This window comes from Glycine max, chromosome 9 (assembly GCF_000004515.6).
Source record: "Glycine max cultivar Williams 82 chromosome 9, Glycine_max_v4.0, whole genome shotgun sequence".
NCBI classification, from domain to species: domain Eukaryota; kingdom Viridiplantae; phylum Streptophyta; class Magnoliopsida; order Fabales; family Fabaceae; genus Glycine; species Glycine max.
In genome coordinates this window covers 7,230,854-7,246,540 of record NC_038245.2, presented here as the reverse complement: position 1 = coordinate 7,246,540, position 15,687 = coordinate 7,230,854, and the positions used below count along the sequence as shown (strand labels likewise).

Genomic DNA, 15,687 nt, shown 5'->3' with positions numbered 1-15,687 from the left:
ATTTTAAAAGACTTTTTACAATCAGGATTCTTAACCCAAGATTTTAATGGATTTCTAACACAGATTTTTAAGATTTCAAAGTACTTTATGGATTTTTAAGATTTTGAAAGATTAATACATTTTAAACAAAAAAATAACGGAAGTTACAAAAGTGAATGAAAAAGATGATAAATAAATTATAATGTTTGAATAAAGAAAATAAAAACGATAGAAATTTTAAACCTTTTAATAACAAAGTCATTATTGCCTAAAAAAATAATAACAAAGTGATTCTCACTTCATGTTCGCCTAATTATTAGCATTTCTCCACATATCTGAACCTATATTAGTCCTCCATATATTAGCATCTTCTCGTTCCTGCTCTTGTGTTTGAACAATGGGTTCATGATCATTGTCTTCGTAATTTGGTAACACTGAAGATGAAGATGAAGACTCGTCAGTAGGTTCCACTGGAAATTCATCAGAACGACATTCTTTGCGAAGAAAATTATGAAGTGCTGCACATGCCAACACAAGCTCTGCTTGTGTTTTAAATAGAAATGGAGGTGTGTTAAGACTTTGACAAGTGCACCAAATCGTGACAAGTAGTAAAGCTCGGAAGTCCGAGTGTCGTGTCCGCAGGGATTTTATTGCACTTATTCAATACCTCTCAATTTGTACGTGGGAGTAGTAAAGTAGGAATGAAAATAGGAATAGAAAAGAGTGCTATTACTAAAACAAATAAGTAAAAGGGAAAACAATTGATAGAAATGCCAAGACCAGACAAACCCAATTGGCCTACGATGCATGTAAGTATGATATTCATTATCAATGAAATGGTGTTAGTTCTACCCACATCTGTTGACTGCTTGCCCCTGATGCCTCACGTTGGCAAGCCTATTTTAACTACCTATCTCCCAAATGCCTTTGTGAAGATTCAATAATTAAAATGCATTAAGATTAAGTTCTAGATGTTGCTAAATGCATGGGCAGTGAGTTATCATTCTATGCCTAGCAATGCTAACCCAATGATTCTTTTCTTTAGATGTTCTGTTAGGTGTTACCCTTTCCCAAGCGATTAACCCCTAAAACTGATGCATGCATTGAATCTTAAATATTATTGAGAATTACCCTCTCCCGAGCGATTAAAACCCAAAAAGAGATCTAAGAATGAATGCAAGGGTAAAAGAAAAGAAATAGAACAGAAAAACCTGGAATAAATTCCTTTGCATTGATAACTCTTGAGGCTCATTGTACATCGTTGGCTTTTTAAGCCTGCCAGGCCCTAGCTAGGGGTTTAGCCACTCATGGCCATTTGAGGGCTTACAACTGGGGATGAAAGAAAGAAAAAGGGCTAATAACACAAAGAATATAGAGAGGGAAGAAAACTCAGGCTTGAAGTACTAAGAGTGATGCTCTGAGATGGGATGAAATTTCCTTGGGACTGCCTCTCTATTTATAGTTGCTGAAGTGGGCTTATGGGCCTTCGTAGTCGCGCTCAGCGCCACACCTCGCGCTTAGCGCGTTCAGATCGTGCGCTGGGCGCGCCATGCACGCTGGGCCTGTGCTTCTGTTGGATCGGGCACTGGGCGCCTAGCTGGGCTTAGCGCGCGTAACGGTTTCCACCTTCGTGCTTAACGCCACGCTCAGCGCCTGCTGTTAGTTGCTCGCTTAGCGCCTGATGCGCGCTTAGCGCCCCTGTTGGATTGGGCCTGCTTCAGAATTTCTTCTTTTTTCTTCTTTTCTGTGCCACTTTTGCTAAATGCAACCTTAATTTTTGTATCTGCAATCAGAAATTCAATTAAATTAATTTTCTCACTTTTAATTATAAATAACTGCTAAATAATTAATTTTAAGCCAAATTTGACTATTTAACTCCTATAAATTTACAATTATTTAGCAGTTATCAAAATCCCCCAAATTAAACTTTGCTTGTCCCCAAGCAAACCAAGAACAAAAATAAATTTCCAAACAAGTTATGAGTGTTTCAACACTGTCCATGGTCCTAGTTCCTCCTTCTTCCAGTGGTCCTTTCCGCATCTGTCAACATCTCAAAATGAAAGCATAAAACACACAAGTGGTTAGTCAGTCTTCTGAAATCTTGATCAAATCTGGCTTGCCTTACTTTCGTCACAAGGCTGGTGTTTTCCTCTGCTCACAAGTGTATGGTTTAGTGTCTGCAATTTTCTAACAACCTGCAAGTAAGATTCCAAAGTTTTGCATTTCCTCTTAAGTATAGTTATCTTTAGTTACCTTCAGGTGGATTACTAAGGACTTTATTGGCTTGTATTGGGGCTTGGCTCACAAAAAATCATGGTTTTTCTTGAAAATTCAAATTAGGATTAAGAGAGCAAAAATTTCTAATACTTCCGATGCATTCTTCTTAACCCTTTTATTTCCCCACAACACTTTTCTTTTGACACCTCTCTTTGCTCTTTGTTTCTGCCCTTTATTTTACTCATGATGATTTTTTATTTTTTTTTTGGAATAAACTGGGCTTCTAATTTGTGAGAGGTGTACTATTATCTTTAGCTACCTATTTTCCCAAAATCCCCCAAATTAAAACCTTTATAACCCATTTTTGCTCTCTTATCATCCTAAAGGGTAGGACTTATCATTTTATTGGCTCAAGGGTTAATTCGGAATAACATTATATATAGGCTCAATCATGGGTGCAAGGGGAAAAAGATGATGTCGGGTTGGCTTTTTGGCTAAGTAGCTAGGTATAACAAACATGGCCTTGATCATATCCACCTTAAGTAACTATTCTAACAATCCAAGAGTGATGCAAAACCAGGAACTTAAAAACAGGCGTTTTCTCTCACAATTAAGTTCACACTCTCACCGGAATTAAAGTAAGTATACGGCATACCAGTTATGACCTTGTTCCATCAGACTATCCTTCCCACCTTGTGCTATTCATGTTCCACTTCCTGACCTGACTCGTGCTTCCAGAACCAATGTTTCCAAGGACTAGTGGCATCTCAAGTGTTTCAACCTTTCAGAACAAGCTCAAAAACTATGACCGCTTCAAGTTATCATGCAATTATTATTCAGAAAACAAATGCTAAATCTCTCATATTATTACTACTACTTCTTTTTAATACCTAAACAGACCACAAAACACAAAAGAAAACAAAACATAAAAGAAACATCAGAACATCAAAGGAAAACATCAAGAAAAATCAACTTCCTCCGCCCAAGTCTGCCCATGGGCCCCAGTCAGCAGTGGCTAAGTCAGCAATGAGGTCCTCATCGACTGCAGGATCCTCAGTGGCTCCAGAAGGCTCTTCCCCCCTGTCAGTGGAGGGCTGGTCTCCTGGCCAGGCGACTCGCTGACGATAGGCCTCTGGAGTGGTGAGCGGGGGGTCCATCTGCAGGTGTAGGGACAGCCTATGCATATTCTCCATGATGAGCTGCTGTCCTACGTGAAGGGACCTCAGCATCTGCCCATGCATGTCCATGGATGCTGAGGTGGAAGCAGGTGGATGTCGCGGTCGCTGGGATGGCTGAGACGGAGACTGGGTAGGAAGAGGGGCCTCGGAAGCTGATGCTGAAGCTCTGGTACGTGTGCGGCGAGGCCCAGGGAAAGTGATCGATGGGTCGGCGGGGTTCCAGCAGTTCTTCTTCACATAGGCTAGGTTGATCGCAGGGCTGAGTGACTCAAAGATCAGGGTATCAGAAACCACCCCCTGAATGTCACACAGCGCTGCAATCAATGCTGGGAACCCGAGCCTCGAGGTGCTGGACTGGGCAATCTGGCTGATCTGCTGTGATATAAAGCTGCCCACATCCATGTCCATGCGGCTCACCAAACCGTAGATCAAGCGGGCCCTGTCAAGATTAACATCAGAAGTGTGAGAAGTGGGTGCAAGATCGTAGTAAGAAAGGACACTCCATGTCTGAGCAAGTGTCGTCATGTCCTTCCTCAGCAGCTTCCAGGGAAGACCATCAGCATTAAGGACAAAGCGCCCCCCTGGAGTGCACAGTGTGGCCGCGATGGTGTCAGGATCGGGGTGAGTGCTGAGGTATCTGGTGTATGCTGGATACTCCTCCCCATCCTCCAAGATAACCGGGGTGTCGAGGAAGTCGTTAATGGTGTCAGCATCAAAACGAACGACCTGTCCTCGCACCCTGCAGAATCTGGGACTGTGGTCCTCTGGATCATAAAGGTTCAAATAGAACTCTTTCACCAGAGCCACGTCAATCCGCTTCTCCGGAAGGTGAGTCAGCACCTGATCCCATCTGCGCCTCCTGAGTTCCTGGAGGAACTCGTCAAACATCCCGGGTCCCAGTTCAACATTCCTCTCCGGAAGGATGTTCCGGAGCTGAATGTTGTCTTGGTACCTGTGCCAAGCAATCTCAGATGTGAAGCGGGAAGTGTCCCAGTTGGACGCTTCCCCTGGTGTGGGCACGGCACGGCGCTTGCGAGAAGCCATCTGAAAAAAACAAAATCCACAAAAACAGCAAAACAGATTGCAGTTAGTAATTAGTGGGAGTGCAAAAAGTAACAAATTAGGGGTGAAAGTAGTAAAGAAGGGGGTGCAGAAAGTAGACGGAGGGGGGGTACAGAGAGTGAAGCACGAGGACTGGTGGCCCTAAGGCCCAGCCTCGCACTTGGCGCCATCCTGCGCGCTGCTGCTGGCACGCGCTTAGCGCTACGAGAGCGCGCTTAGCGTGTGCTTCCAGTTTGATGAGCGCGCTTAGCGTGGCGGCGCCCGCTAAGCGCGCGCTTCGTATCCTCTGCTGTGTCTTGCACCGGCTTAGCGCGCTTCTTGTTTCGTTCCTCATGATGTCCATTGCCGCTAAGCCTATGCACAAGAGCTTAGCATGCCGATACCTGCAAGGCTAAGAGTGTAATCCAGATTCCAGCTTACCTCTGGTTTCGTGAAAAAAACGTGAAAAAGCACAAGGGAATGACGAAGGTAAGAAGATGTAGAGAGGAGGAGTGCAGGAAGTGTGAAAGCGTAGAGAAAAGAAAAGAAAATGAGGCGCTGCACTTAAAAAGGCTCCTCGGAGGCAATTGAGGCGTTGGGGAGTTTTGAAAACTCCCCAGAATTTATGACATGCGCGCTTAGGCCGCTAAGCGCACCAAGTAAAGCGTCCCTTCGTTGCCCCTCAGACTTTAAAATTCAAATTTGAAAAACTTACCTGGGCGCTTAGCGCGAGGTCTCGCGCTAAGCGCGGTTCTTCGTGTAGCCCACTTGATTTATGCTATTGGCACCCCTCCGTTTGCTATTTGTACCTGTGGGCCTTTGCTTTTCGTACCCCTTGTTTACTATTCACACCTGTTGGGCTTCTTCTTTTTTTTTTTTTACCTAAATAAAACTCTACATTTTTACACTAAATGTTGGGTTGCCTCCCAACCAGCGCTTAGTTTATTGTCTTTAGCTAGACAGTAGGCCCTCTCAAGGATCATTTAAATAGATAATGGTCGTCAATCGCTCTAATTGCCCTCCGTTATACGGCTTTAAACGCTGGCCATTGACGATCCATTTCTTCTCGAAGCTCCCTTCTCTAGGGTCCACCAATTCCACTGCTCCATGAGGTCTAACTTCTTTTATGATAAACGGCCCAGACCACTTGGATTTCAGCTTACCTGGGAACAGCCTTAGTCTTGAGTTAAAGAGCAATACCTGCTGTCCTGGCTAGAACTCTCTCCTCTGTAGCTTCTTATCATGATATGCCTTCGTTCTTTCCTTGTAAATTCTGGACGATTCATAGGCATTCAGTCTCATCTCTTCTAACTCTTGAAGCTGCAATTTCCTCTTTTCCCCGCATGCATTTTTGTCAAAGTTAAGCAATCGGAGAGCCCAATATGCTTTGTGCTCCAACTCCACTGGTAAATGGCATGACTTCCCATACACTAGCTGGAACGGTGATAAGCCGATGGGGGTCTTGAACGCTGTCCTATAGGCCCAGAGAGTATCATCGAGCTTCAAGGCCCAATCCTTTCTGGATGATGCAACTGTCTTCTCTAGGATTCGCTTGAGCTCCCTGTTAGAGATTTCTGCTTGGCCATTCGTCTGAGGATGATAAGGTGTGGCCACCTTATGTCGGACATTATAGTGCTCCAGGACTTTCTTCAACTGATTGTTGCAGAAATGCGTTCCTCCATCACTGATCAAGGCTCGTGGGACTCCGAAGCGGGAGAAAATGTTCTTCTTTAGAAACTTGATTACAACCCTGGCATCGTCCTTCGGCGTAGCTATGGCCTCCACCCACTTGGAGACATAGTCAACTGCTACCAAGATCTAAATATTCCCGTATGACGAAGGCAGGGGTCCCATGAAGTCTATGCCCCAACAGTCAAAGATTTCCACCTCCATGATGTTCTACAACGGCATCTCATTTCTCCATGATATCCCCTTTGTTCTCTGGCATCTATCACAACAACGCACAAACTCGTAAGCATCTTTAAAAAGAGAGGGCCAGAAAAAACCTGATTGTAACACTTTTGCTGCTGTTCTGTCCCCGCTATGATGTCCGCCGTATGATGAACTGTGACAGTGCCAAAGAATGCTTCGTGCTTCTTCCTTTGTGACACATCTTCTCAATACATTATCTGCCCCTGCTTTGAACAAGTGGGGGTCATCCCAAACATAGAAGCGTGCGTCGTGTAGGAACTTCTTCCTCTGATTCCAAGTGTACTCCTCTGGAATGACTCCCGTGGCTTTGTAGTTTGCCATGTCTGCAAACCAAGGTCTGGTGGTAACCTGCAAAAGAAACTCATCAGGAAATTCATCTCTTACCTCAGGCTCTTCCTTAGTGACTTCTTCATTCTTTAACCGAGATAAGTGATCAGCTACCACATTCTCGGATCCTCTCTTATCCTTAATGATGATGTCAAATTCCTGCAATAAGAGGACCCATCTAATCAACCTTGGCTTCGAATCAGTCTTGGCGAGCAGGTGCTTGATGGCAGCATGATCTGTGAAAATGGTGACCTTCGATCCTATCAAGTATGATCTGAACTTCTCCAAGGCAAAGACAACAGCTAACATTTCCTTCTCCGTGGTGGCATAGTTCAACTGTGCTTCATTCAGGACCCTGCTAGCATAATAAATAGCATGAAATACCTTATCGTGTCTCTGTCCAAGGACTGCTCCTATAGCATAATCACTGGCATCGCACATTAGCTCAAAGTCTTTACTCCAGTCAGGTGCAATCATCACAGGTGCAGTAGTAAGCTTGTCTTTCAGTGTCTGAAATGCTGCTGAACATTCTTCATCAAACTTGAAGGCCACATCTTTATTCAGCAGGTTGCTTAGGGGTCTAGCAATCTTTGAAAAATCCTTGATGAATCTCCTGTAGAACCCTGCATGCCCCAAGAAACTTCGGACACCTTTAACATTCAGTGGTGGTGGCAGTTTCTCTATAACCTCTATCTTTGCCCGGTCAACTTCAATCCCTCTAGCTGAGATCTTGTGGCCCAGAACTATGCCTTCTCAGACCATGAAATGACACTTCTCCCAATTCAGGACTAGATTAGTCTCTACGCACCTCTGAAGTACCATCTCTAGGTTCCTCAAGCAACTGTCGAATGAGGATCCGAAAACCGAGAAGTCATCCATGAACACTTCGATGCTTTTCTCTACCATGTCTGAAAAAATGGCCAGCATGCACCTTTGAAATGTGGCTGGTGCATTACATAACCCGAATGGCATCCTTCTGTAAGCAAAGACGCCAAAAGGGCATGTGAAGGTCGTCTTCTCCTGGTCTCTAGGGTCCACCGCAATCTGATTATATCCTGAGTATCCATCCAAGAAACAATAATACGCCTGCCCTGCAAGTCTCTCCAGCATCTGATCCATGAACGGTAGAGGGAAGTGGTCCTTTCGGGTGGCCTCATTCAGCTTGCGATAGTCGATGCACATTCGCCAGCCCGTGACAGTCCTTGTTGGTATCAAGTCATTCTTCTCATTCCGCACCACTGTCATTCCACCTTTCTTGGGAACCACCTGTACTGGGCTTACCCAAGCACTGTCAGAGATGGGGTATATGAGTCCCGCCTCCAAGAGCTTGAGTACCTCCTTTCTGACCTCTTCCTTCATTGTCGGATTTAGCCTTCTCTGGGGTTGCCGGATTGGCTTGTAATCCTCTTCCATCATTATCCTGTGCATGCAATAAGCAGGGCTGATTCCCTTGAGATCCGATATATGCCATCCAATAGCTTCCCTGTGTCTCTTGAGGATACCTACTAACCTGTTTTCTTCTTCTATTGTGAGTGCATTGCTGATTACTACAGGCTTGTCTTCCTCCAAGAACACATACTTTAGGTGATCTGGCAATATCTTCAACTCTACCTTCTTCTTCTCGGACGGAACTTTCTCTTCTAGCTTCTCAAACTTGGCTTCTCCCTCCGGAATACTGTCTTGTCGATCCAAGTCTTCCAAGCAAGCCTTTAGATCTTCCTCTTCTTCACTGGTCAGACAGTCCAAAGCATTAACCATTGCTTTCTCCAGTGAAGACTGTGGTGTCTCGAGAATACTGACATCCTCCTTATCAATCTCTTCTACTCTGAAACACTTCCAACCTTCCTGTGGATACTTCATTGCTTTGAAGAGGTCGAAGGTGATCTTCTGGTTGTCAATACTCAGCTCCAAGTTCCCATTCCCCATATCCACCACACAGTTGGCAGTCAGCATGAATGGTCTGCCTAAAATGAGGGGAATGTCTGTGTCTTCTTCGATATCCATGATCACAAAGTCCACCGGGAAAGTAAAGTGGCGGACCTTGACTAGGACATCTTCTACCACCCCGTAAGGTCGTGTAATCGAACGGTCTGCTAGCTGAAGCGTCATCTTGGTAGGATCGATCTTCAGATTCCCAATTCTTTTGCACATTGACAAGGGCATCAGATTGATGCTTGCTCCTAAGTCAATGAGGGCCTTATTCACCGTCTCCTTCCCTATGGTGCATGGGATGGTAACACTTACGGGATCCTTAAACTTCTTGGGTAGCTTCCTCTGTGTTATAGCGCTGCAGTTACCCCCTACCACAATGTTCTCATTGTCTATGTACTTCCCCTTCTTGGTGAGGATGTCCTTCATAAATTTGGAGTAGAGGGGCATCTGCTGTAAGGCTTCCCCGAATGGCATAGTGATCTCCAGCCCTTTGAATATTTCCAAGAAACGCTTGAAGTAGCGTTCCTTGTTCTTCTTGGTGGGCACCACAGGATATGGGAGATCTTGTGGTAGGGCTGGTGGTTCTTCTTTCCTGGCTTCCCGTGCTTTCTGGCTCTTTGTCTTAGGTGGTGATGCCACCTTCTCTTCGACTTCTGTCCTGTCCTCCTGTGTCTCTGTCTTATCTTCCTCTGTCTGGTCTTCTTCCTCAACCTTACCTTCCTCTTGTGCTTTCCTCTGCCCTCGAGTTAGCACGGCCTTGCATTCTTCTTTTGGATTCTTCTCTGTGTTAGCCCCGAAAGTTCTAGTGGGCCTTTCAGCTTTGTCTTGTGCCAATTGGCCCATTTGAACTTCCAGATTCCGAATGGCTGCATCCGTGCTCTTCTGATGGGACCGTGTCTCCTGGATGAATTGCAGCAAGAGCTCTTCTATGTTGGTGGGCTTGTCTTGCTGATTGGGGCCCTGGCTAGGATGCTGGTATGGCGGTTGGTACGGTTGTTGATTCCTCTGCTCCTTGTACTGGTTTCCCTGATTCCTCCACCCTGAACCTTGCGTGAAGTTCCTTCCTTGATTGAATCCTGGTGGCCCATGATTGAATCCTGCTCCCCCTTGGTGGAATCCAGATGAGTTCCCCTGGTTGTAACCCTGATATCCGCGATTTGGTACGCCCATATAGTTTACTTCTCGAGAAGTATCCTGTTGGCTTACACAATGTCCAGGCTCATGGGTTCCTCCGCATGTGGGGCATCCTTCTACCTGCAAAACAGAAGAGTGGGAAGAACTTACCGCTTGTAACTGTTGAGGTAGTTTGCTGAGGGTTTCGGTAAGGGCTTCAATCTGCCTCGTCAACAGCTTATTCTGTGCCAATGTCGCGTCTTGCGTGCCAAGTTCCAAAAGGCTTCTTTTTGTAGGCACATAGCTTCGATCACGAAGGATTGCTTGATCACTGGCCGCCATGTTCTCGATGAGCTCCATTGCTTCCTCCGGAGTCTTCAACTTGATTTTTCCCCCTGCGGACGCGTCTAGTAGCTGTTTCGAGTGGGGTCGCAAGCCATCGATGAATATATTCAGTTGTACCGGCTTGCTATATCCGTGTGTCGGTGTCTTTCGTAACAGCCCGTGAAAACGGTCTAGTGCTTCGCTGAGGGACTCATCCGGAAATTGGTGGAAGGAGGAAATCTCCATTTTCCCTTCGGCGGTCTTCGACTCTGGGAAGTATTTCTTTAAAAACTTTTCCACCACTTCTTCCCAGGTTCTTAAGTTGTTGCCTTTGAAGGAGTGCAACCATCGTTTTGCCTCTCCTGCTAGAGAAAAAGAGAAGAGGTTAAGGCGTACCGCATCTTCTGGGACTCCAGCGATCTTTACGGTGTTGCATATTTCAATGTATGAGGCAAGGTGAGCATATGGATCTTCGCTTGGAAGACCATGGAAGAGATTCCCTTGAATAAGCTGGATAAGGGAATGCGGGTAGGAGATATTTGCTGCTTGCACCTCCGGTCTTGCAATACTTGTGAAGAACTGAGGAGTGGCGGTGTTGGAGAAGTCTTCTAAGGTGACTCTTCGTGCCTGTTCCCCGTCCATTTCAGCGTGATGTGGAGAGAGAGGAGGTGATGTGTGACTGCTTCCTTCGGTGTCCTGTTCCCTTCTTCTTCTTGCAGCGTTGTTACGCCGACAAGTGGCTTCGATTTCCAAGTTGATAGGGACCACGTCTCCAGATGCAGTCCTAAGTCGCATAAAAACAAGAAGGCACTACCCGTGCAATTATAGAGGAAAGAAAGAAAGAATAGAAGTAAAGAGAAAATACTGATAAAGTAAGCCAAGAAAAGAAAAATTGGGCTTACAAACTGATATAGTATTAAGTGCGAAAACAAAATCCCCGGCAATGGCGCCAAAAACTTGTTAAGACTTTGGCAAGTGCACCAAATCGTGACAAGTAGTAAAGCTCGGAAGTCCGAGTGTCGTGTCCGCAGGGATTTTATTGCACTTATTCAATACCTCTCAATTTGTACGTGGGAGTAGTAAAGTAGGAATGAAAATAGGAATAGAAAAGAGTGCTATTACTAAAACAAATAAGTAAAAGGGAAAACAATTGATAGAAATGCCAAGACCAGACAAACCCAATTGGCCTACGATGCATGTAAGTATGATATTCATTATCAATGAAATGGTGTTAGTTCTACCCACATCTGTTGACTGCTTGCCCCTGATGCCTCACGTTGGCAAGCCTATTTTAACTACCTATCTCCCAAATGCCTTTGTGAAGATTCAATAATTAAAATGCATTAAGATTAAGTTCTAGATGTTGCTAAATGCATGGGCAGTGAGTTATCATTCTATGCCTAGCAATGCTAACCCAATGATTCTTTTCTTTAGATGTTCTGTTAGGTGTTACCCTTTCCCAAGCGATTAACCCCTAAAACTGATGCATGCATTGAATCTTAAATATTATTGAGAATTACCCTCTCCCGAGCGATTAAAACCCAAAAAGAGATCTAAGAATGAATGCAAGGGTAAAAGAAAAGAAATAGAACAGAAAAACCTGGAATAAATTCCTTTGCATTGATAACTCTTGAGGCTCATTGTACATCGTTCGCTTTTTAGGCCTGCCAGGCCCTAGCTAGGGGTTTAGCCACTCATGGCCATTTGAGGGCTTACAACTGGGGATGAAAGAAAGAAAAAGGGCTAATAACACAAAGAATATAGAGAGGGAAGAAAACTTAGGCTTGAAGTACTGAGAGTGATGCTCTGAGATGGGATGAAATTTCCTTGGGACTGCCTCTCTATTTATAGTTGCTGAAGTGGGCTTATGGGCCTTCGTAGTCGCGCTCAGCGCCACACCTCGCGCTTAGCGCGTTCAGATCGTGCGCTGGGCGCGCCATGCACGCTGGGCCTGTGCTTCTGTTGGATCGGGCGCTGGGCGCCTAGCTGGGCTTAGCGCGCGTAACGGTTTCCACCTTCGTGCTTAACGCCACGCTCAGCGCCTGCTGTTAGTTGCTCGCTTAGCGCCTGATGCGCGCTTAGCGCCCCTGTTGGATTGGGCCTGCTTCAGAATTTCTTCTTTTTTCTTCTTTTCTGTGCCACTTTTGCTAAATGCAACCTTAATTTTTGTATCTGCAATCAGAAATTCAATTAAATTAATTTTCTCACTTTTAATTATAAATAACTGCTAAATAATTAATTTTAAGCCAAATTTGACTATTTAACTCCTATAAATTTACAATTATTTAGCAGTTATCAAGGTGCTGACTTAAAAATTGTGAACCGCGATTTAAAAATACCAAATATCCTCTCAATCACATTCCTTAAGGATGCATGCCGAAGATTAAATAATTCCTTTTCATTTTCAGGGTCATTACCGTGACCTGCAAAATCTTGTAGATGATATCGTACACCTCGATATGGGGCTAAAAATTTGCGTCGATTAGGAAATCCACAATCCACCAGATAATACTTACCTTGGGGCACTTTAAGTCCATTCTTCCTTGCCAAAGCATCACTTAACACCTTGGAATCATGTGCTGAACCCTCCCACCCGCTAAGAACGTACATGAATTCCAAATCAAAGTTACAAGCAGCTAATACATTTTGTGATATATTTCCATGACGATCACGATAACTGCTTACATCTCGTCCTTTTACTGATGCGGGAATATGTGTACCATCAATAACATCCAAATTTGGAATTTCTTTTATAACATCCCAAATAATACCCTCGAGCTCTCTATCTCTATCTCTATCTTTTTCTCTTTTCTCCATCATGTTGGATATTTTTTCAAAATTCACAGCAATAGTCCCAATGCCAACAGAAAGATTTTCCAGAGCGTTGCCTTGATTGTTGATCCCAACAGCGCTTGAACTCCCTCCATACTCGGATCTCCTTCGCTTGTGACAGTTTTGTTTTTCTATGGGAACCTCTGAATCTAAAGGGGGGTGTGATGGTGGACTTGGTTGGTTTGGTGATGGAGGCTGATATGCTGGTTCATAGTTATTTGGTGTTATGAATGTATCACTATTAGGATCATATGAAAATTCTTCTATCCCAACAGTTCTATTTTCTGGCTCAAAAGTTGTTGCATCAGTATCATCTGGATCGACTGATATAGAATTATTCCCGCTAGAAACTCCACCCCCAACAACGATCTTCAAATACTCATAATCAACCATACTTTTTCCTCGAAGTTTGCTGTGACTTGGGTGGGACTAAAAAAAATCATTGTTAATATACTACAAATATTATAATTTACTAAATTTATAACTATTAATATATTTAAAAGATTATGAACTTAGCTCACCTTTAAGTAATCTTTCCATACATCCTCATGAGCAGTGAAAGTTTTTCCAATTGGGTCCCATCCAAAGCCAGAGTTGTTGCGCATAAGGGTTGACATCATGTTATACTGGTTTCGAAACCACTTCATCCGACTCAAATAATGACTATAAGTTTTAGGGAATTTAGTTTTTGCATTGAGTTGAGGAAGTATTGATCGTTCTACATTTTGTTTGCTAAGTGACCCATTGGCATCACGCAACCCCCTATTCATAGCATCCACCAAGAGGTGCAACAACTCATTGGTATCCTCCATAGTCCAAGATACATAATTATCTTTGTCTCTACTCTTTCCTTTGTTATTTTCTTGTGAATCCCCCATTTGATCGCTAATATATATATAAGAAACTAGTTATTTGACAAAAATAGTTATTGTTTCCTAATTGTCAAAAGTATAGTGACTATATCCCGAATAATATACAATTCAATAGAAAAACCAATAAAAAACTACTTAATAATAAAATAAGGGTCATACTAACATGCGCACTTAGGGCACATGTTAAGGATACTTCCAATAGTAACTATGTCTTAAAAACAACAATTTTTGACTTTTAAAAAGGTAAATTGCACAACTTTCAATACAAAATTTCTATACATAATACACTAATAAGTGTCTTAAGGGCACATGTTAGCATTTTCCATAAAAATAATACTCATATATCATAAAATCATTTTAAAAAAAACTATTAACAAAATAACAATAATAATAACACAATAACAATTAAAAAATTATTAACACAATAATAATAATAATAACACGCTGTCAAAAAAATAATAATAACACATTAATAATTAACATTTTAATAATAACACAAGAAAATAATAATAATAATAATGGACGTTGTAAAAAAACAAGTTGAAGAAACAGAAAAAAAAAAAAAGAGTTTTTTATTTTGATTTGCATATACAGTACTAAAAAAAAAGCAATATGAAATCTTGATGCATATCAATTGCCATTCTTTTGATGCATATTCATTGCCTGGACGTTGAAAACAATATGAATACGAAATCTTGAAGCATATACAACACCCTTTTCTTTTAATATACATATAGTATGAACAATATTGACTATCGATTGCCATTAAAAAAATAGGTAAAATTGATTGAAAAGTTGTAAGAGAATGAACCTGGTAGTGGTTTGTGTCTTGTTCGGCAGGAGAAGAAAAAGTCTTTGGAAGATTATGAAAAGTCTCAAGGGTTTGGGTGAGATTGTTGGAAGAGTATTTTATGTGTATTTCTAACTAAAAAGTCTCTCAAAATCCATTCCACAAAAGAATCCATCAAAATCTATTTACTTTTGAATACCAAAAGACATTTTAAAAGTGGTAAGAAATCTCAATTGAATACCAACAGATTTTGTTGCCCTGAAAAAAAAATCTTTATTGTCTTAATTGAATACCACAAGATTTGTTTATATTTTATAAAAGTCTTGAATGAATACCACAAGACTTTTTAATCATAAAAAAGTCTTTTAAAATCCTTTGAAATCTTAATCCAATACACCCCCCTAAGTCTTAGAAAGGATAGCGAATAATGAAGCAAAGTCTTTAACCCAGCGAAGAAAATCAAGACAAACAAAGGGTGTAAAAAAACACAACATGGGAGGAAAGTTAGCGAACCAGAGAAGAAAAACAAGATGAAGTGACAACTAGGGGAAGCACGAACGCGAAGTCAGCCAAGAAAGACGAACAAACACCGATGACGAACAGTAATGACCAATGACATCGACACTGGCATACTAAAGAACATTCAAATAGTGTCGCGCAAAAGGGGCAAAATGCAAGCATGAATAGAAGAAAAGGCAGAACGCTTCACGAGAGAGGTTATCAAAATACGTTGATTTTTTTTAAAAAGGATTTTTTATAATCTAATCTTTTAGGTTGATTTTTAAATTTTTTATAAAATAGCAATAGGGAAGTGTCCGCTGCTCGGCCTGCTCTTTGGGCAATATCCATCGGAGTGTTGCTAGCTGCACCGGGAATATTGTTTGTGCACCCAACTTAAGATAATTTCAAAAATGCCCTTAAGTGTTTTCTGCTTCCTTTTAAGTAAAATTTTTTACGGTAACTTACTCATTCGTTCATTTTCTTGGTTTCTTCTGGTTTTTTCATTGTCGTGAGAGGTGCATTGTGTCGCTTTGATCGAGGTGAAAGTTTTACGGAAGTACGCCGGTGGTGATTGTGGCGGTGATTGGTTTGGTTGTTAATGGAGGTACGTCAATGTTCTTTGTTTTTTTTTGCGTATAATACGGATTAA

The 15,687-nt window shown here is 42.5% G+C and overlaps 1 protein-coding gene across 1 annotated transcript; it reads right to left on the bottom strand.

The window, feature by feature from the left end:
• Nucleotides 1–12,711: 12,711 nt before the first annotated feature.
• Nucleotides 12,712–13,687, bottom strand: LOC106794331 (uncharacterized protein At2g29880). Its single transcript, XM_041005455.1, has 3 exons — nucleotides 13,397–13,687; nucleotides 12,801–13,304; nucleotides 12,712–12,720 (listed from the first exon to the last, which is right to left on the bottom strand). Exons 1-3 carry the CDS (start codon nucleotides 13,685–13,687, stop codon nucleotides 12,712–12,714), a joined length of 804 nt encoding a protein of 267 aa, XP_040861389.1.
• Nucleotides 13,688–15,687: the final 2,000 nt, after the last annotated feature.

Excerpts from the sequence above, each read along its gene's own strand:
- LOC106794331 (XM_041005455.1), bottom strand. The coding sequence starts at position 13,687 with ATGGAGGATACCAATGAGTTGTTGCACCTCTTGGTGGATGCTATGAAT. Across the intron at positions 13,305-13,396 it reads TATGGAAAGATTACTTAAAG|TCCCACCCAAGTCACAGCAA; the intron begins GTGAGCTAAGTT and ends GATTTTTTTTAG.